The sequence below is a fragment of the Vicia villosa genome, linkage group LG4, assembly GCF_029867415.1.
Source record: "Vicia villosa cultivar HV-30 ecotype Madison, WI linkage group LG4, Vvil1.0, whole genome shotgun sequence".
Classification (NCBI taxonomy): domain Eukaryota; kingdom Viridiplantae; phylum Streptophyta; class Magnoliopsida; order Fabales; family Fabaceae; genus Vicia; species Vicia villosa.
Window position 1 is genome coordinate 149,348,604 of NC_081183.1, and position 22,763 is coordinate 149,371,366.

The 22,763-nt window shown below is 37.1% G+C and overlaps 2 protein-coding genes across 3 annotated transcripts; both read left to right on the forward strand.

The window, feature by feature from the left end:
• The first annotated feature begins 2,492 nt into the window (after positions 1-2,492).
• On the forward strand, positions 2,493-3,509 carry LOC131598055 (uncharacterized mitochondrial protein AtMg00810-like). The gene is made up of 3 exons (XM_058870700.1): positions 2,493-2,719; positions 2,903-3,027; positions 3,148-3,509. Exons 1-3 carry the CDS (start codon positions 2,493-2,495, stop codon positions 3,507-3,509), a joined length of 714 nt encoding a protein of 237 aa, XP_058726683.1.
• Positions 3,510-16,732: 13,223 nt separating this feature from the next.
• LOC131599922 (DUF21 domain-containing protein At4g14240-like) lies at positions 16,733-22,070 on the forward strand. 2 transcript variants are annotated; one of them, XM_058872159.1, is made up of 13 exons: positions 16,733-17,104; positions 17,236-17,312; positions 18,008-18,121; positions 18,255-18,368; positions 18,891-18,974; positions 19,111-19,182; positions 20,036-20,103; positions 20,237-20,324; positions 20,419-20,492; positions 20,648-21,020; positions 21,114-21,160; positions 21,334-21,409; positions 21,775-22,070. In XM_058872159.1, the coding sequence occupies exons 1-13, from the start codon at positions 16,870-16,872 to the stop codon at positions 21,805-21,807; spliced, it is 1,455 nt and encodes a 484-aa protein (XP_058728142.1). In that variant the 5' UTR covers positions 16,733-16,869; the 3' UTR covers positions 21,808-22,070. The 2 variants fall into 2 exon arrangements, with proteins under 2 accessions (XP_058728142.1, XP_058728144.1); XM_058872161.1 differs by having other exon boundaries at positions 16,734-17,104; positions 18,038-18,121.
• The last annotated feature ends 693 nt before the right edge of the window (positions 22,071-22,763 follow it).

Here is a 22,763-nt window from a genome sequence, read left to right on the forward strand (position 1 = left end):
GTTGGGTATTTTTGAGTTTGAAAACCATCAACATCATTTTTTGGTAGATTGAGGCTTAGAAATAACATTGGAGCTTGTTTAGGGATGATCAGGAGTGAATTTCTCATTGATCGGTGTTGACAAATCGGGAGATTTGGGGTTCATTTCTCTTCTTCTCTATGTATTTTCTATTTGTTGGGTTTGTATGTATATTTACTCTGAACACATGTATATTTATCGCTCATGACGTTGTATGAAACTTACTTTACAAATCATTATTGATGTCTTCCTTGATCTTTTTGCTTTATGTTTTGATTTGGGTTGTTATAGACATATACCTTACAAATCTTGATTAGAGATGGATATCTATTAGTTTCTAGATACTAGAGATAGGTTTAGAGCTAATAATTACCGTGAGTATCAGAGCTTAATGCCTCTATGTTGTTGGTGTTGCGCGAGAGATTGCCGACGCAACCAATACAGGTGTCTCCAACTTTGCGTTTGACATAACCTCTGTTGTTGAATATTTCGATCGAAACTTGATGATTTTGACGAATATTATAGGTTGAGTGCGACTGATCGATAGGTTTAAGTTTGTTTTTAGTAGTGTAAACTCATGCATGATAATTTTCTTCTCCAAAGAATGTATTCTTTCTTGTTTACATGTTTAATTCTCGCATTTACTTTAAACTCACTCAAAAACCTAACTCATAAAAACGAGACTTGTCGAACGGAAATTTAGTACCACTAATTCCTGTGGAGACGATAAATTCCCGGAATAATATTTCCAAATCTTTTGTTGCTTTCCCTCTACTGCATCAAAAAAATGGCACCGCTGTTGGGGATTGGTGTTTCTATTGGATTGCATTGCGATAGTTTCTTTGTTTTTGAGTTTAGTAGATATCGTATATATTGGTACATGTATACTTGTGTATAGTTATACATGCTTCAATTTTGTTTGGTGAATTGACTAAACAAGTTGAACTCGGATTAGCTCTTTAATTACAAATCTTCACTTTTCAACTTGTTTATTCATTTTCACCATTCTGTTTTGTAAAAATTGAGTTTTTTATTGTTCAAGTATGTGTTCATATGTGTTGTTTGCATATTGTTGTAAATTATATTGTTTCGTAACATTTGTTCAAGTGTGTGGTTAGTACATTTTCTTTAGGTTGCGTTGAGGGAAAAACATTGGCGTGTCTTGGAAGAAGTTACTACCCGAGAACAATAAAGGCGTCGAGTTAAAGACGTAAAACAAGTGTTTGTTGGGAGCACCCCAAATTTTGTAAATTCTATTTATTTGTGTAAATGAGATGTGTAGGTGTTAAGTGGAGTTGCATCTGAACTGCTGTCTGCCGGACTGATTTTTCTGGTTCTGTTGTAGTACACTTAGTCTGTTTAACCGCGCTTATCGTGCCCTGCTGTGTAGAGCCAGTGAATTCTTTTTATTTTTTTTCACTTGGCTCTCCTTTTTCCCACTTCCACCAAGGCTTTCTAGTATAGTAATTAATAGTAGTATTTTTAATTCTTTTTGTTGTTGTTTGGATTCAAATTTTAGTCCGATAACTTGAAGTCGCATTTGGTGATTCTCTGAGTTTGATTATTTCAACATGCCAATTGTACGGTAATGATATTGTTCAAAGTTGTACATTGCAAGGCACTCGTTTATCGCTTTCTATAGCATAACATATTTAGGAAACTTGTCATTTGTACACTTATCATGCCATTCATTCTTTTTGCATTATTTGTTCATGATATGAATCAGTTTATCTCCCTTTTTCCACCATTTGTGAGGAAGTTTTCCATCGTACATATATGCAGGAGACCGACAATTCTTATTTTAACTGGATTTTATTATGTTTAATATTTTGTTTGTATTAATTTTGTGAAAGCATGAAAATGATCAAGGCATTTATTTGATTTTGAGCACAACAATCATAGCCAAATAGCCAATTCACCTTGTGAGTGTGTGACCATTCGTAATCCCTTTGAAAATTTTGTCATTATCCATTTTCCTTTTGAACTTGAGAATTAGTTCACTTTTTGATGGATTTTGATTGTTACATTTTTTTAATGTTACATTTTCTGATAATCAATATATGTTTCATTCTCTTTCTTCTGCCACAAATAATATTGCTATTCTTCCCAAAGTTTCTTTTATGCGTCGATCTATAGAAAGTTATAAACCAAGAATCACATATGCCAGACAACGTAGAAAATAGGTTCCCATTGCCCCTCCAGACACAGATCTGCCACATGATCCTGAAACGGTTAAACTAAGGCGTTTTAGTCGAATATCTAAAGCACCTGTTAGATATTCACCAGACAGGTATGATTCCTCACATACTTCTTTGTTGTCTCATTGTCTAGCATATCTATTCCTACTTGTTAGGCACATTTTATTAAGACGTACGATGGATAAATGCAATGAAAGAGGAACTTCAGGTTCTTCAAGAGAGTTTTACATGAGATATTGTCTTTGGTCCCCTTGATATCAAACCCATAGGCTACAAATGTGTGGACTATGTGAAATTGAATTGGAATTGATTATGATGAGCCATTTCAAGGCTCGATTGGTTGGCTTAGGAAATAAGCAGGAATATGGAGTTGATTATGATGAGACATTTGCACCAATTTCCAAAATGACATATGTTCGTACGATACTCTCTATAGCTACTTCTAACAGGTGGTTTCTTCATCAAATTGATGTGAAAAATGCTTTTCTTCATGGTGACCTGACGTAAGATATTTATATAACTCCTCCTCAAGGTTTATTGTCGTCATCTAAGGGTGTGTGTAAGCTCAAACTCTCCTTATACAATTTGAAACAAGCGCCTAGAGCATGGTATAAAAAATTCCGCTCCATTCTACTTGGGTTCTCCTTTACTAAGAGTCAGTATGATTCTTCTCTATTTATTCATAGAACGTCTACTGGAATTGCCCTATTTCTTCTATATGTTGATGATATGATCATTATTGGTTATGATCATGCTTCAATTCAAAGCCTTAAACAACAGCTACAAGCACCGCTCCATATGAAAGATCTTGGTAATTTGCATTATTTTCTTGGTCTTGAGGTTCATTCTACATCCAAGGGTATCTTCCTCCATCAACACAAGTATGCCACAAATTTAATTTTTATGGTTGGTCTCCAATTGACTAATCCAGTGGATACTCCTCTTAAGGTTAATGTTAAATATCATCGGGATGATGGTGATCTCTTGCCTGATCCCTTATTGTATCGTCAACTCGTGGGTAGCCTTAATCACTTTACTATTACCTTCCCTGACATATCTTTTGTTGTCAAACAAGTAAGTCAATTCATGCACTCTCCTCTCCATCTTCACTTGGAAGTATTTCGTTGCATCATTCTCTACTTGAATGGAAGCTCTCATCGTGGTTTATTCTTTCCCACTGGAATTTTTCCTAAATTAAGTGCTTTTAATGATGTCGATTGGGCAGGGTGTCCTGATACTCCGCGATCTGTCACTGGTTGGTGCATGTTTCTTGGCTCTTCATTGATCTCATAAAAAGTAAGAAACAAGAGATATTCTTTAAATCTTCTACTGAATCTGAGTAACGTGCCATGTCTACTGCTTGTTCTAAAATAATTTGGCATCGTGGTCTTTTGTCTGAACTTGGATTTCCCCAGATACGAACTTCACTTTATGCTGACAATACAAGAGCCATCCAAATCGTTGCGAATCCTGTTTTTCATGAACGCACCAAACATATCGAATTTGATTGTCATTTAATCCATGACGCATATGATTACAGAATAATATCACTTCCTCATGTCAGTAATCAGTTGCAGGTTGCATATATTCTTACCAAGGTTGTTTCGCGTCCATGTCATCAGTTTCTTGACACAACAAGGCATTAAGCTAAGAATTATTGACACAAAGGCGATAAAATAACTCCTATGCGATGACGAGACAAGCTAAACAGTTCAAACACCACATGATTATGTCATTAGATATCAAATTTAACTTTATTCAAAGGCACTTAGATGCTAATTTTTTTTCTCTTCTACCATTTTTTAATGTGGATTTTCTCATTTTTGAAGACTTTATTGTTCCTAGAATTTCAAATGCTCCATATATAAATGAATCATATCATTAATAGTTTCATAAATTGGGATCTACCTCAGCTAGCAGGCTTTCAATTTGATCTAAGTGTTGTTACTCGTCATTGTGAAAAGCTGAATGCACATCAATCCACAACAATCTTTTTTAATAATTATATTTTGAAGCATTCTCCAAACCAAACACGATACTTTTGAAGGAATTACTTTATTTCAAAATGTTTTCCATGCAAGACTATACAAGGATTGACCATTCGATGATAAGCTCTCTACATCTCTTTTGTCGAATGTTCATTTAATATGACTCATTCACCAAAATCTAATTAACAAATATCCTTCCACCAACTTGACACTCAGTTATAACTAATATCCTTATTAGTTAGCTTTTATCTATTCACTAATGCTTCATACCAAATTCCATTTCTTTCTATTTTTCCTTTCCACTCCCAGTTACCTAGTAATATGATGTTGAACGAGAATTTCTCATTTCACCCCTATACCTTCTCAGGGGCCTCTGGCATAATTCCTTTTTTATCCTCATAATTCGGAGATGCATCTCCGAACGCACTACATTTCGTTTTTTTAGAGGTATTTTTGGAGATACATCTCCGAATTAACATTTTTTTCCAAAATCAAGGGTGTTTCGAATATGCATCTTCGAATAAACCATTTTTTATTTTTTTAATTTTGGACTTTTCGGAGATGCATCTCCGAATTAGGCTAAATAAACAGAGTCACAATAGAAGCACCCTCATTCTGAGTGTGTTCTTCAAAACTCAAACAAAAAAACCCCATTCATTGGAACTACCAAATATACACTTCAAAACTTCATTTCCATCCATTTCCACAAATATTACTTCACTCATTGCAACTCATTACAACATCATTCAACAAATTTCTACGCATTGAGTAAGCTTTTGATAAATTATTTTTCTATTTGCATGTGAATCTATAGATGTTTAGGATCATTTATAGTTAGTTGATATTGTTTAATGTTGGTTGTTTGTAGTTTAAATAGTGTAAAAAATGGATTTATTGGGTGAATGTAGTTGAAGCTCCAAAAATGGAGTTCGTAGGTATTTTCTGATGTGCATCTTCGAAAACACCTTTTAGGAGTCTCAGAGATGCATCTGCGAAATAATGACAGTTATTTTTTTTAGTTTTTCAAACATCACCTGTTCTTGCCATTATTTTTTTCAAGAAAAATGTCTGACAACCCGGATAAAGTGAGACTCGGCAGGCCAACACAAACCGCTTCCGCTTGGTGTGAGAGTGCTAGTAGGTTGCGAGGACTCGCAAATGCCGTCGGGTGCTGCGGGAGGTAGTGGAGGGACCATCGGCTCCTGCTCTCAGAAGTCGTCTATCTCGTACGTCCTCATCCCAAGAGGCACTAGAGGAGGTACATGTTACTGCATATGAGGAGGTTTATGTTTCTGCATTTGAGGAGGTTCATGTACCGACAACCATGCATGTTACCCCGACTTACCCAAAAGGGCCCTCTGAAACCTCCCTCTTGATATATTACTCTGATCATGTCATCCGACATGTTTATAGTGGAGATGTATATTTTTTATTACACTTTTTAATTACAGTTTCACTTTTTTTATTACACTTTGTATTATACCTCCATCTTGATAATAGTTTTTATTTTACAAGAGCATCTTGTACTTAAGTCCATGAACCACGCTCGCAAAATATTCACTCTACATCATCCCGTTATGAATTGGTTCAAGGATGCCATTATTGAAGGATAGAAAAACACTTAGAAAGGGGGGGTTTGAATAAGTGTAGCTTTAAAAACTTGACCGATAAAAATAAATTGCACAGTTATTTTTATCCTGGTTCGTTGTTAACTAAACTACTCCAGTCCACCCCCGCAGAGATGATTTACCTCAACTGAGGATTTAATCCATTAATCGCACGGATTACAATGGTTCTCCACTTAGTCAGCAACTAAGTCTTCCAGAGTCTTCTGATCACACACTGATCACTCCAGGAACAACTGCTTAGATACCCTCTAAGACTTTCTAGAGTATTCTGATCCACACGATCACTCTAGTTACAACCTGCTTAGATAACCTCTAAGACTTCCTAGAGTATTCTGATCCACACGATCACTCTAGTTCCTTACAACTTAATGTAATCAATTCTAAGAGTATTACAATTGCTTCTTAAAAGCTATAATCACAAACTGTGATATTTCTCTTAACGTTTAAGCTTAATCTCACTAATATATTACAACAGCAATGTAGTGAGCTTTGATGAAGATGAAGATTCTGAGCTTTGAATAGAACAGAGTTTCAGCAAGTTAATATGAGTTGTTTTGTTCAGAATCGTTAACCTTGCTTCTCATCAGAACTTCATATTTATAGGCGTTGGAGAAGATGACCGTTGAGTGCATTTAATGCTTTGCGTGTTCCGTACAGCATCGCATTTAATGTTATACGCTTTTGTCAACTACCTCGAGCCTTGTTCACGCTGTGTCTACTGACGTTGCCTTTAATAGCTTTTAACGTTCCTTTTGTCAGTCAGCGTAGCTTGCCACTTGTACTTCCTTCTGATCTGATGTTTGTGAATACAACGTTTGAATATCATCAGAGTCAAACAGCTTGGTGCAAAGCATCTTCTGATCTTCTGACCTTGAAGTGCTTCTGAGCGTGATACCATCAGAACTTCAGTGCTTCTGATCTCATGTTCTTCTGATGCTTCCATAGACCCATGTTCTGATTCTGCTTCGACCATCTTCTGATGTCTTGCCAGACCATGTTCTGATGTTGCATGCTGAACCCTTGAGACAAAGCTTCTGAGCGCTGAATTATGCATACTCTTTATATATTTCCTGAAAAGGAAATTGCATTGGATTAGAGTACCATATTATCTTAAGCAAAATTCATATTATTGTTATCATCAAAACTAAGATAATTGATCAGAACAAATCTTGTTCTAACAATCTCCCCCTTTTTGATGATGACAAAAACATATATAAATGATATGAATTTGCGATCAGAAAGAGCAGACGGCAAAAGACAAATTACACAGCTATAGCATAAGCATGTGAATATGTCTCCCCCTGAGATTAACAATCTCCCCCTGAGATAAATAATCTCCCCCTGAAATAAATACTCGAAGAACTTTAATAAAAGACTTCCCTGATTATTTCGGTAGAGACGATCACATAAGCTTCTATCTTCAGAGAATTCATAGCTTCTGACTTCTGCTTCCATTGGACAGCTTCAGAACTAGAATTTCTTTAGATCCTTAGAACACTCACAGCTTCTGATTCCTGCTTCCGTTTAGGACAGCTTCAGAACTTGAATTTCTTTGATCATCAGAACATTCACAACTTCTGATTCCTTCTTCCATCTAGGACAGCTTCAGAACTTGAATTTCTTTGATCTTCAGAACATTCACAGCTTCTGATTTCTGCTTCCATTTAGGACAGCTTCAGAGCTTGAGCTTTCTGGATCTTTAGAACATTCACAGCTTCTGATTTCTGCTTCCCTCGGATAGCTTCAGAGCTTTGAATTTCTACCAACATCACTTCATGCTAGATTTGTATCAGAACATTGTTGAATGTACCAGAGCATCATCAGAGCATCTCTACATCCTGAAATGTTACAGAACAAAAACTAAACGACAAAAGTCAGCATGAACGAGTCAGAACATAAAATGTATATTAGAACACATGATATGTATCAGAGCCATATAGGCTAAAATAATGTATCAGAGCAAATAGAATTTTGTCAGAGCAAATAGACAAATATGGATCAAATTCTATTATCAGTGCTTCTGATTCATTCTTCTTTCTTGCTTCTGATTTCTGAAGCTTGACAGCACTCAGCTTGCTTCAGTTTCCATGAGCTTATTCTTTTTACAGAATAACACTTCTTATGGTTTTGCTTCTTGTGTTTGCTTTGAAGATTCTCTTCACTTCTTTATACCTGCAAAACACTTAAACCATATAGAACTTGCAGTTCTTGTTAGTAAATGTGTGGGAGCTTTACCCAGCAACTGATAGATTAATCAAATCATTTATCATTTATCTTCTCCCCCTTTTTGTCATAACATCAAAAAGCATAAAAGATTCAGATGCAAAGCAAGAGACAAAAGGAAAGAAACACAAATAACTTTTCATTGATTTCAACAAGAAAGATTACAAAAGAGGAATGCAGGAAAACAGATGCAACAAGGAAAGAAAACTACAAAGACCAAAGGACTAAGATCCTAGCCTACGCAAAATCCGCGCCAGAACATCATGAATCCCGTCAGTGCTTGTAGCTTGCCTTGCCATGAAGGAGCGAAACTCAGCATTGGCTACTTCTTGCGCGTCCAAACGAGAAGCCAGCATAGCTTGATTCTAATGAAGAGCTTCCAAGGTCTCCATCAGAGCTGAGGCTTCACCAGAAGAAGAGGCACCAGAATTTCTGCCAAAAGGGACAGCAATCTCAGCAGGGTGATCTTCTGGGAGATCTTCAGCTTGTGCATCTTCCATTTCCTCATCTGAGTCTGACTCAGAAGTAGCCTTAGCATATTCTGGTTCAGGCAGCTCAGAAGTTCCAACTTCCAACGCTTGAAGAATAGCTGCTAGGTTTGTTGAAGGAGTAGGACCAGCAACTTCAGCAGGATAAACCACTACTGGAAAGACCATGTGAGGTGCTTTTTCAGAAGGGTTCATTCTGAACCAGTTAAACAGCCACTGAAAATCTCCAGTCAGCACAGGAAACCATGGTCTCCACACCACGATGTCTCTGCAGAGATTTTCTTCTTCCAACTCATCTGCAGGTATCTTCTCCTCAAGAACACTTCTGTTCCTGATGAGATGGTGATAGCTGCTTTCACCAACTTCCAACCGAAGACCACGAACACCAGGAGCTTCAGACATGATCCTTCTCTGAGTGTCTGTAGCCCTAACCAGAAAATCCTGACGAAAGGTATCCCAAAGGTTGCTTGTAGCATACTCATCCAGATGGTTAAGGTGAGCAGCACCCAGAATCTCCAACCAGCCATTTACATCAGAATGTAAAAGCTCCAGAAATGATTGAGTGGTAGGGGTTGGAGGGTTGACAGTGAACCTGGAGTCGGGAAAAACAACACTATAGGGGTTAGGTGTTCTGGTGGGAAAAGGGTGTGAGAGAGATGAAGAAATATCTGATGGATGGGTTGAAGGAGAGGAGATATCAGATGGTGAAGAAGGTGGTTCCGAGAGGATGAATGAGGAGGAAGAGGTGGTGGAGGTCTGTGAAGAGGGAGGTGATTGAGGGGTACCGTCAGGGGGTTGATACACACGTCTAGAGTAATTTCCAGACATCATAGCTTCAAACGGGTTCACTTTGAGAGGGTCATAGGTGATCCTTACTCTTTTTGGTTTGGTTTCTAGTTCAGCAGTTGCCTTTCTCTTTTGTTTCCGATCATTATCTTGATTCCCAGAGCTTGACGATGGATTCATGATGAAGTTGCAGATATTGGAAACTGCTAGGGTTTATGATATGAATGCAAAGAGAGAGAACGAAAAAGAAACTGAATGCAAAGTGAGAGAAATATAAGAGGGAAAAGAAACGTTTGAAGAATATAAAAAGAAAACTGAAAGAGAGTAAATGATGAAAAGCATTTAATGTTACGTGACGCGAGGAGAGATAATAATGACAAAAGACGTGATTTGCACAATTACCTAAGTAGACGTCCCCTCAACTGCACGCACGCTTGTCCAGGAATAGTGAACACGTGTTTACCATCTGGATAGCCAGTTACAGCTGTTTTGCTTTTAAAGAGATTCTGAATCAACTTAGACAATGAAACGTTAGTAATAACTGAATCACAATTTCTAATTGATTTCAATCAGAACTTCTTAAAAAAAAACAATTTCATTTCAGAAGATACTCATACATAAGAACTTCTCATCTTCTCATTCTGGGCTTGTTTCTGAAGACCCATTTTGTACCGATTATATTGAATCCATCTGGTCTAGGAACAAGATCCCAAACATCATTCCTTGTAAACTGATTCAGTTCTTCTTGCATAGCAATTATCCAGTCTGGATCTTCTAGAGCATGATCAACAGAAGTTGGCTCGATCAAAGATACAAGACCTAATTGACAGTCTGCATTGTTCTTAAGGAATGCTCTTGTTCTGATTGGATCATCCTTCTTTCCAAGAATGACATCTTCTGAATGACCAGAAATGAGTCTGGATGATCTTCTGACAGATGGTTCTTCAGAAATGCTTAGATTCTCCAGAGAAGCTGATACTTGATCTTCAGATTCTTTGCTTCTGAGAAGCTCTGCTTCTGATGCGTTGCTTCTTGGCTCAACAACTTCTGATATATCAATATCACAATCTGCAAAATTATCAAACTGCTTTGGTTTTTCAGAACCAAACTTATCATCAAACCTGATATTGATTGATTCTTCTACAATCAATGTTTCAGTATTGTATACTCTGTAGCCTTTTGAGCGTTCAGAATATCCAAGAAGGAAACATTTTTGTGCTTTGGAATCAAACTTACCAAGATGATCTTTAGTGTTCAGAATAAAGCATACACATCCAAAAGGATGGAAATATGAAATGTTGGGCTTTATATTCTTCCACAATTCATAAGGAGTCTTATTTAGAATAGGTCTGATAGAGATTCTATTCTGAATATAGCATGCAGTGTTTATTGCTTCTGCCCAGAAATGCTTAGCCATATTGGTTTCATTGATCATGGTTCTGGCCATTTCTTGCAGAGTCCTATTCTTTCGTTCTACAACTCCATTTTGCTGTGGAGTTCTAGGACAAGAGAAATCATGGGCAATACCATTTTCTTTGAAGAACTCTTCAAAGGATCTGTTCTCAAATTCACCACCATGATCACTTCTGACCTTTATGATTTTACACTCTTTTTCAGATTGAATCTGAATGCAGAAATCAAAGAACACTGAATGAGACTCATCCTTGTGTTTCAAGAATTTTACCCACGTCCAGCGGCTATAATCATCTACGATGACTAATCCATATTTCTTCCCTCTGACAGATGCTGTTTTGACTGGGCCAAACAGATCAATGTGCAAGAGTTCTAATGGCCTTGAGGTAGAAACAACATTCTTGGACTTGAATGCAGGTTTGGAGAACTTGCCCTTCTGACATGCTTCACAAAGAGCATCTGATTTGAATTTCAGATTAGGGAGTCCTCTGACAAGATCCAGTTTGTTAATCTGAGAAATCTTTCTCAAACTAGCATGACCTAATCTTCTGTGCCAGACCCACTGCTCTTCAGAAACAGACATAAGACAAGTCACCTTCTGACTCATAAGATCTTGCAGATCTGTCTTATAAATGTTATTCTTCCTCTTGCCTGTAAATAGGATTGAGCCATCCTTCTGATTTACAGCCTTGCAAGACTTTTGATTAAAGATTATACCATAACCATTGTCACTCAATTGACTGATAGATAAGAGGTTATGTGTTAATCCTTCTACAAGAAGTACATTAGAAATGGAAGGAGAGTTACCAGACTTTATAGTTCCAGAGCCAATTATCTTGCCCTTCTGATCTCCTCCAAACTTGACTTCTCCTCCAGACTTAAGCACCAGGTCTTGGAACATAGACCTTCTTCCTGTCATGTGTCGTGAGCATCCAGAGTCCAGGTACCACGACATGTTGTGCTTTGTCCTTTTTGCAGCCAAGGATATCTGCAATAGGAATAATCTTATCCTTAGGTACCCACATTTTCTTGGGTCCTTTCTTGTTAGATTTTCTCAAGTTCTGATTGAACTTGGGTTTAACATTGTAAGCAATAGGAGGAACAGCATGATAATTCTTAATGTGAGTTTCATGATATTTCCTAGGTTGTGTCACATGCTTTTTGGTGTGTGTTATGTGAAAACTTTGAGCATGTGAAGTGTGCCTAATATCATGGGAGTGGCCATACTTGAACTGATCATACAATGGCTTGTATGTGAATTTCATTTCATCAACAGGTTCAAGTTTGTATGGGGTTTCACCCTCAAAACCAATGCCGACTCTTTTGTTTCCAGACACAGCATATATCATAGAAGCTAGCTGACTTCTGCCAATACTTCTAGATAAGAACTTCCTGAAACTTAAATCATATTCTTTCAGAATATGGTTTAGACTAGGAGTGGATTTTTCTGAATCAGAAGGAGATCCAACATTATTGGATAATTTTAAAAGTTTTTCTTTTAATTCAGAATTCTCCAACTCAAGCTTCTTTGTTTCAAATTCAAATAGCTTTTTCAGCTTTTTGTATTTGAGACTAATCTGAGACTTGAATTCCAGAAGTTCTGTTAGACCGGAAACTAACTCATCTCTAGTAAGTTCAGAAAATACCTCTTCAGAATCTGATTCTGATGTAGATTCTGATCCGTCATCTTCTGACGCCATCAGCGCACAATTAGCCTGCTCATCTTCAGAGTCTGAATCATCTTCTGACTCATCCCAGGTTGCCATAAGACCTTTCTTCTTATGAAACTTCTTCTTGGGATTTTCCTTCTGAAGTTTTGGACATTCATTCTTGAAGTGTCCAGGCTCATTGCATTCATAGCACATGACCTTCTTCTTGTCAAATCTTCTGTCATCAGAAGATTCTCCACGTTCAAATTTCTTTGAACTTCTGACGCCTCTGAACTTCCTTTGCTTGTTCTTCCAGAGTTGATTTAGCCTTCTGGAGATCAAGGACAGTTCATCTTCTTCTTCAGATTCTGATTCTTCAGGATCTTCTTCTCTAGCCTGAAAAGCGTTAGTGCATTTCTTGATATTGGATTTTAATGCAATAGACTTACCTTTCTTTTGAGGCTCGTTTGCATCCAGTTCAATTTCATGACTCCTCAGGGCACTGATCAGCTCTTCCAAAGAGACTTCATTTAGATTCTTCGCAATCTTAAATGCGGTCACCATAGGACCCCATCTTCTGGGTAAGCTTCTGATGATCTTCTTTACGTGATCAGCCTTGGTGTATCCCTTGTCAAGAACTCTCAATCCAGCAGTAAGAGTTTGAAATCTTGAAAACATCTTTTCAATGTCTTCATCATCCTCCATCTTGAAGGCTTCATACTTCTGGATTAAAGCGAGAGCTTTAGTCTCCTTGACTTGAGCATTTCCTTCATGAGTCATTTTCAAGGACTCATATATGTCATAGGCCGTTTCCCTGTTAGATATCTTCTCATACTCAGCATGAGAGATAGCATTCAGCAAAACAGTTCTGCATTTATGATGATTCCTGAAAAGCTTCTTCTGATCATCACTCATTTCTTGCCTTGTCAGCTTTACGCCACTGGCATTTACCGGATGTTTGTAACCATCCATCAGAAGATCCCATAGATCACCATCTAGACCAAGAAAGTAACTTTCCAGTTTATCTTTCCAGTATTCAAAGTTTTCACCATCAAATACCGGCGGTCTAGTATAACCATTGTTACCGTTGTGTTGCTCAGCAGAGCCAGATGTAGATGTAGACTTTGCAGTTTCATCAGCCATCTTTTACTGAAGCGTTTTTCTCTTCCTGAATCTTTTCTAAACACGGTTAAGTGCTTGCACCTTAGAACCGGCGCTCTGATGCCAATTGAAGGATAGAAAAACACTTAGAAAGGGGGGGGTTTGAATAAGTGTAGCTTTAAAAACTTGACCGATAAAAATAAATTGCACAATTATTTTTATCCTGGTTCGTTGTTAACTAAACTACTCCAGTCCACCCCCGCAGAGATGATTTACCTCAACTGAGGATTTAATCCACTAATCGCACGGATTACAATGGTTCTCCACTTAGTCAGCAACTAAGTCTTCCAGAGTCTTCTGATCACACACTGATCACTCCAGGAACAACTGCTTAGATACCCTCTAAGACTTTCTAGAGTATTCTGATCCACACGATCACTCTAGTTACAACCTGCTTAGATAACCTCTAAGACTTCCTAGAGTATTCTGATCCACACGATCACTCTAGTTCCTTACAACTTAATATAATCAATTCTAAGAGTATTACAATTGCTTCTTAAAAGCTATAATCACAAACTGTGATATTTCTCTTAACGTTTAAGCTTAATCTCACTAATATATTACAACAGCAATGTAGTGAGCTTTGATGAAGATGAAGATTCTGAGCTTTGAATAGAACAGAGTTTCAGCAAGTTAATATGAGTTGTTTTGTTCAGAATCGTTAACCTTGCTTCTCATCAGAACTTCATATTTATAGGCGTTGGAGAAGATGACCGTTGAGTGCATTTAATGCTTTGCGTGTTCCGTACAGCATCGCATTTAATGTTATACGCTTTTGTCAACTACCTCGAGCCTTGTTCACGCTGTGTCTACTGACGTTGCCTTTAATAGCTTTTAACGTTCCTTTTGTCAGTCAGCGTAGCTTGCCACTTGTACTTCCTTCTGATCTGATGTTTGTGAATACAACGTTTGAATATCATCAGAGTCAAACAGCTTGGTGCAAAGCATCTTCTGATCTTCTGACCTTGAAGTGCTTCTGAGCGTGATACCATCAGAACTTCAGTGCTTCTGATCTCATGTTCTTCTGATGCTTCCATAGACCCATGTTCTGATTCTGCTTCGACCATCTTCTGATGTCTTGCCAGACCATGTTCTGATGTTGCATGCTGAACCCTTGAGACAAAGCTTCTGAGCGCTGAATTATGCATACTCTTTATATATTTCCTGAAAAGGAAATTGCATTGGATTAGAGTACCATATTATCTTAAGCAAAATTCATATTATTGTTATCATCAAAACTAAGATAATTGATCAGAACAAATCTTGTTCTAACAATTATTGCCTCCGGACTTTCAGGACTTTGATGTTCTGGTACAACACCATTAGCCACTGAATGCAGGGGACATTCATAGAGAGATGGCACAAGGAGACATCATCTTTCTACTTTCCGGCTGGAGAGATGACGACCACTCTAGATAACGTCGCCTGTCTGTTACACCTTTCTATCTGTGGGAAGCTCCTTAACCGCTCCCGCATCACTCGTGATGTCGCCATTAAGTGGATGGTTGAGTATTTGGATGCTCGACCAGAAACGGCAGTTGAGCAGTGTTCCTCGACCAATGGGGCACATGCGAAGTTCTCGTTATCGAAGGACCTTTTTGACGACCACTTTATGAGGGCAGCTGATTCTGAGAGTGATGTGGACGATTTCTTTGTTTTGTATTATCGTCATTGTGCTTTGAGGTGTTACTTCATGTACATGGTTGACACGTCCCTTTTATGGACAAAAGTTCTACCTACGTGGATGCAACATACATCTGGTACTTTATGGATTTGGATGTCATGGGTGAGTGGAATCGGAGGGCCAGTTGTTTGGTATACCTATACCAAAAGTTGAATTAGACTTCTAACTGGAGGACGAGACAACTTACAGGCTATTGCATGCTGCTAACGGTACCTTTCATTTCCATTATTAAATTTATAGTACTATTAATAATTTTTCTTACATGCTTCTTATTCATTATTTCAGGGTTGGATCATTTCTCACTTCCACCGCATCCATGGATATGCTATTGATCTTGACTATATGGAGGTTATGCCTAGAGCTGCCATGTATCTCTCCCATAGAGGGAATCAGGCTGTGCTGCCGTTCTGGGTGCATCTCGATCGGACTGTTCATGATGACATCCTATGGACACTATTCCAGGATCACCGAGAGGTTATCCTATTCGACTCCATCTCTTTGTAATTTGGGTGGATGACATGTGTGACCGACACTATGGCCATGTATCTGCCGGAGTGATGCATGCGACAATTTGGCCATGTCTAGATCATACTCAAATCTCCATCTCAGGCTGCTCTCGACACCATTGTCCGCCGGGATCTCGATGAGATCTTTCATGATTGGGAGAAGCATTTGGTGCCACAGGACTATCGGATGATGCAGGCATCCAGCAATTGGCATTGTTTATAGGGATATGTGACATGGTTCTACACATTGTCACACCCTATCATGACACCGGATGCTCCTGGACGTCCACCTAAGCCAACTCATGAGGAGATTTCGGAGAACCAATAGACCGAGGATGACCATGCCACTGATGTCTTGTCGGTGTGTCAGTGGATACATGCAATTGGGCTGGAGGTTCTAGACTTAGGGATTGTTGAGAGGGGTAGACTTGAGGCGGTGGCCATCATGGAGAGGGTGGTCAACGAGGCAGCGTTGACAGTGGGATAAAGGAGGCAGAGGAGGGGTCAGGGGTGAGGATTAAGCATACGCAGTAGGCGGATTAAGCATACGCAGTAGGCTATGCTTTTTTCCGAAACAATTTATGTATAATATTTTACTATTTTCAGAACAACACATTATCGTTTGTTATTGTTGTGCTAATTTCAGTAGATTATTAATAAATTTCCGGTATAATTTTTTAATTATCAAAATTTTTAAAATATATTGAGATTTTCTATGATTTATTGAAATTTTGAAATTTTTAATAATGTAAAAAAAAATTTTAGAATGCATTAACAAATTTTCGAAAATTTTGAAAAATATAATATTTTCTTGAAATTTCCATAAACATAAAAAAGGAATTTTTTTTATAAAGGCATATGAGTAATAAGATTATTATTGGAGGTTGGGGTGGTAGATTAATTTTTCTTTAAAAAAAAAAAATTACTTTCTTTGAAAAGATAAATTTTCTCGTGTCATTGTCCGCAGTTCTCCACGTCAGAAAGTAGTAAAATCCACGCATGGAAACGAAAGCTCCTTTACTCCGCCACGTGTCCAAGAAGTTGATGATGCATGAGTTGCAGTGAAAGAAAGCCTAAAAGACGATGAAGAAATAGTGAAGACATAGAAGAGGAAGAGAACGATAACAATGAATGCGGTGAAGGCGTTAATGATAACTCGGTTACTAACTCGTAACCAACTCGCTAACCATGAAGAAATACCCTACGGATCAATGTGGTGGTTCATCTACGCCGGAGTCTCGTGTTGCCTTGTCATCTTCGCCGGAATCATGTCAGGTCTAACCCTAGGGCTCATGTCATTAGGACTCGTTGATCTTGAGATTCTTCAGCAGAGTGGTACTCCGTCAGAGAAAAAGCAAGCAGGTTTCGTTATCTTTTTGGCTGTGATTCGATTTATTTATTACCTTTTATAGTATTGGATTAGATTAGGAAACTTTGAATGTTTAATCGTTAACGTGCTTTTGGTGTCTGTGTATGTGTGTGCGAGAATGCAGCGGTTATTTTTCCTGTGGTTCAAAAACAACACCGGCTTCTGGTGACTTTGCTTCTGTGTAACGCTGCTGCTATGGAGGTAATCTGAGTGCAATGGTTCCGTTTTATATAGAAATAGAATTTTGATTCAAGGTTAGAAAAACAAATGTCTTTATTATTGATTATCAAGTTTTTAAATGATCGTAACAGGCAGTTAATGAAATGCTTTCGCGATTTCAGTCGGTAGGTGTTGTGACACTGACTGTGAATTAACCAAAATTTGTTTTCTATCCCAAAACAGGGAATACCTTTTTTGAGTAAAGTCTTGATTTCAGTTAGTACAATTGTTGCGACACTGATGGCGAATTAACTACAATTTATCATAATTTATCACAAAACTGTGAATAACAGTATCAGGACTTTTCGATACAGATTTGTCACGGCTAGTCTTTTTTTATTTTTTTTAAATCTTGATTATTATTACTATTCCTTGGATCGATTTCAGCCGCATTACATGCAATGTTTTTGCAAGAATTCGTCCTTAGAAAATAACCTCTTGAAAATAGTGTTAGGTGATTACATTAAAACAAATGTGTTAACTAAAAAAAAACTGATTTGGCAGACTAGAATAATTTGTTTGATATGGTCATTATAGTTGATTGCATTTGCTGAATCAGCTTTTTCGATGCTAGATGCTATGTTGTGCCTTTGTTACTACATTAGGCATTTATGTTTGATGTTGAATCATTGGTTGTGTTGAGTTTGATTCCTAAATAATGGCTAACTTGCAAACAGTTGTTGGCTTTTAAAACTTTCAATTTGCAGGCACTTCCTATATACCTAGACAAGCTGTTCAATCCGTATTTAGCTATCATTCTCTCGGTGACTTTCGTTCTGTTTTTTGGGGAGGTATGCTATATTTCTATGTTTCACGGTTCTATGGTTTAGCATCAATATTTGTACCCAATGAATATCAGGAGGTTGATTGTTTTAGCTCCTTTTTCATTTCTCTTCTCTTAATTTTTTTCCTCACTGATTTCAGGTTATTCCTCAAGCAATTTGTAGTAGATACGGTCTTGCTGTGGGTGCCAACTTTGCATGGCTTGTACGAATTTTAATGATAATCTGTTATCCAGTTGCTTATCCTATTGGAAAGGTGACTTACCATACCATAAATAGTTTGAACTTTGAGTGCTAGTCCTTCTAGTGTATGAGCTGTTGATGTGGTTGGTTTATGCATTTTCCTGTATAATTTTGTTTCTTTCATTTTCACTGGATATTCAAGCATAGTATAATTAAGGTGAATGAAAAAACAAATTAAGTGTCAAGTGAATGTAATATGTCTCACATTGGATGAAAATGTGAGTTTTGAGCAACATATAAGTTAGGGGATCCATATACCCAATGCCTTAAAATTATTGGTGAAGATGTGTTGCTCTTATCCCAATTAGAAGATCTCCTTGGTGTTTTAGGCTCCTCTTGCAACCCCACTTTTTATTTTTTAGCAAATAGTCAACATCATAGGCATTACTTTTGGCTGGAACCAAGGTTTTCAGCCTTCTATCCTTTCCAAATCAAATGACTTTTCAAAATGTTGGCATCGGCTCAACTTATAGATTGATTAACTTGATTGTAATGTCGCCTCAAGGGTTTCTTTTTCTTACTGATATTTATCCAGGTTCTAGATTGGTTATTAGGTCACAATGAAGCGTTATTTAGGCGAGCACAGTTAAAAGCTCTTGTCTCCATCCACAGTAAGGAGGTATGAAAATATCTAGATATTATTATTGTGATTTGATTTTAAAATCAGCCACATTGAGTTTCCTGAAGTTATGAAAGTATATTGCGATTATAGTTATTGGTGTTTGATTCACAAATGTTGGATTTCTTGTTTTCAGGCTGGTAAAGGTGGCGAGCTTACGCATGATGAGACAACAATTATCAGTGGAGCTCTAGATTTGACTGAAAAGGTATACATGCAATTTATCCACTATGGTGTTGAATGCAAACCTATTTATTAATGTTTCACTATGTGACAGTAAAATACATTTTGCAATTTATGCGATTCAATACATCAGAGTTTGTAGTTTCTCACCTATTTATAATTTCAATTGACATTGATGATGAAGGAGGGTAGAACCATGTGAAGGTTTCTTCATGAATCTGGTAATTGCAATACTTCTAAGTTTTTCGATATTGAGTCAGATATTGAAACTAGTTAGTGTCTTCTATTTGGGGATGCTAGGACCGGTCTGCTGCAGACGTGGAGGGGGGAACTAGGGTATATTAAGAGGAAGCTTAAAAGAGTTTATTTGGGCTTGTCTTGTGACTTGATAGTTGGAAAAACTTATAAAAATAGCTTACTTTATATCTTAAATATGTATATAGCTTATTTTCTATTATTCAAATTAACTTTTAGAAATGAATTTTGTAGAGCTTTAGTGGAGTTTAAGCTCATTCTCTCTCTGATTGTAAAACAAAATGCATTCAAGTTTCAATATCTGACTCAATAACGAAAAACTTAGAAGTATTGCAAATCCTGTTTTAGAATATAACATATTGTTTGATGGGGTGGGAACTGCTGTAGTACCTACCAATGCGATATCCCTGCTTTTATTCTGGCAATTACCATTTTTTTAGCTTGCACATAAATTCATTTGATGCGTAACAATCCTACCCATTGTGTGTACCTGTTAAATCCGAATCAATGGCTATCCTTAACGATATTGACTTATGTAAGACATATTTTATGCATCCTTTTTGTAGCAAACGCCTATGCAAATTTCCGTATATTGCCCATTATAATCTTTTTCTCTTGACCAGACTGCTGAAGAGGCTATGACTCCTATTGAATCAACCTTTTCTTTGGATGTTAATTCAAAATTGGACTGGTGAGTGTCTTGATGATGCCTAGTTTATACTGTATAAAGTGTAGAATTATTGCTTAGCAGATACCAAGTATACACAATCACTGTCTCATTTTTTGTATCCCTTAACCTATTTTATATTGTGAATCTCAACCAGGGAGGCAATGGGAAAAATTCTTGCCCGTGGGCATAGCCGAGTTCCTGTTTATTCTGGAAATTCGAAAAACATTATTGGGCTTCTACTGGTTGGTGCTAAATCTTCCCCCTTTTGAATTTATTTAAATTTTTTTTAATTACTTTCGGAATTTTCTTCCCAACCTTGATTCACTGTTCAATTAGGTTAAAAGTCTTCTCACTGTTCGACCAGAAACCGATACCCCTGTCAACGCTGTCTCCATCCGGAGAATCCCACGGTGTGTTTGTGGTCACAGTTTAATTCTCCTAAAAGCTTTAGTTGTTAAGTGGAACAATATGAATGATTTGTATATCTCTATTGACTTAGTTCCTTCCTGAAGTGTCATTTGCCCTTAAGTCAAGTATCTGTATTTTGTAATGGTTAATATTACAGAGTTCCAGCAGATATGCCTCTCTATGATATACTGAATGAGTTCCAAAAAGGAAGCAGTCATATGGCTGCTGTTGTCAAGGCTAGGGGAAAAGGAAAACTGCCTCCACAAATGACTGATGGGGAGAAATATGAAGAAAAAAAAAGGTTTGGTGCCGATTCACAGTTGACTACGCCGTTACTACAGAAGCAGTATGAGACGACTGAAAGTATTGTTGTTGATATTGACAAGCCTCCAAGACCTCCCAAGATTAACAAGTTATCTGCTTTACAACGTAATGATGCCGCATCAAATAGTCCCCCCACCGAAAATATTGAAGACGTTGAAGTGGTTGGAATTATCACTTTAGAAGATGTATTTGAAGAACTTCTGCAAGTAAATTACAGTAATTTGAGAAGTTCCCTCCACACTCAGTGGTTAGTTAATATTTTTTCAACTCAAATTAATTGTATTTTTTAAATAATGCAGGAGGAGATTGTGGATGAGACAGATGAGTATGTCGATGTTCATAAGAGGTAATGAAGAATGTGAACTTCATATTTGTACGCACTTAATATAAGAGAGCATCTTCAAACTTTATTGCTACGGCTATTTTTCTTAATATCCCTGAAATTTGTACGAGGTATTGTGATAAGGCGCAGAGGTAGTATTGTTGAATTTGAATGTTATAATATATTTTATGTTGCAGAATACGTGTTGCTGCAGCAGCTTCCTCAGGTTCCCGGGCTTCATCATTTCGAAGGTTGGCTGGGCAAAAGGGAGCAGTAAGTGATTAACAATTATGCTTTTTTTTAACTGTTTTTAATCTACAGTATTGTTGGCCATAGAAGTTAATCTTTTTCTTTCCTCTGAAGAAAGGGTTAGAAGTTTTGGGGCTAGATGTTTCTTAGAGTAACCTTTTACCTCTTCACTCTGGAGTCTGGATAGGCTTCTTAGTCTTCAAATCTGCTAATTATACAAGAAATGATATGTTCAGCAGGGGCTAGTAGATTAAGTGTGTTTTCATCATATTAATACTATGTAGTCATTTTAACTTAATGAGGAAAAATGACATGAATCCTATGTAGTCAAACATAGGTGCTTATTTTTTTAAAGGAAAATAATGTTTATCTTGATTTTATCCATCCAGGGAGGCCAAAATAAGCCAGGGACTCCTAAGTAATCCGCAGAGGAAGATGGACTGAACATTACAAGGTTACAATAATTTTGTCAACCTAATCGGAATAGTTGAGATTGTCATAATGAGGCCATTATATTTTACTTTAGTATTAGATATTTCTAACAAAAGTGATAAAGGTCACATCTCTTTCATACACATACATGTCATGAGTTGTGTATCAAATATCACCTTAGAATGTGTAAATTCCATGTTGAAGAAGGAACAGACGTGTATTGTAGTATTATAGTGCAAGCTTAGTGAGCTAATGCGGTATAAATTTAACTGCTAAAGAACCTTTGGAAAAAAAACTGCAAAAGAAGCAACCGGTGGTAAGTAGATATATGAAAGTTGGGTTCTCATGCATTTCTCTTAACTGATGTATGAGTATATTTTCAAGTAAATCCCAGAACACCATAGTAGGTTTTGCAAGGAATTCGAGTTGTTGGAAAAAGACCAGCTTTTAGTAGCTCAACATGAGTTTGTGAATGTTTATCAAATTGACGTTGTAATGCTTTTCATAAGATTTATCAATAAGCAAATTTATTAACTATCTGTCGCCAAATCAACCCTTTTACCTTCAAATATATAGAATATTAAAGAAAAAAAAAACTGTGCTTTAATTTTAGCACGTCTTTGTATGAGTTTTCTTAGATAGTTTCCATTTTGCCAAGCCAAATTTATTTTATTTATCACAAGGACCACAAATATATATTCTAGTAAGGATTTCACACGTGACAGAGCAATAACATTAGCTTGCTAACCTTATTTTATATCCGGAACCCCACATAAACAAGGTTCTCAGAATCGAGAGTTTACATTGAATCGAAAGAGGATAGTAAAATCGAAAAATCGTAAATTGAAATCAAAATCGGTGGATTCTACTCAAATCGAAAGAGGATAGTAAAATCGAAAAATCGTAAATTGAAATCAAAATCGGTGGATTCTACTCAAATCGTTTT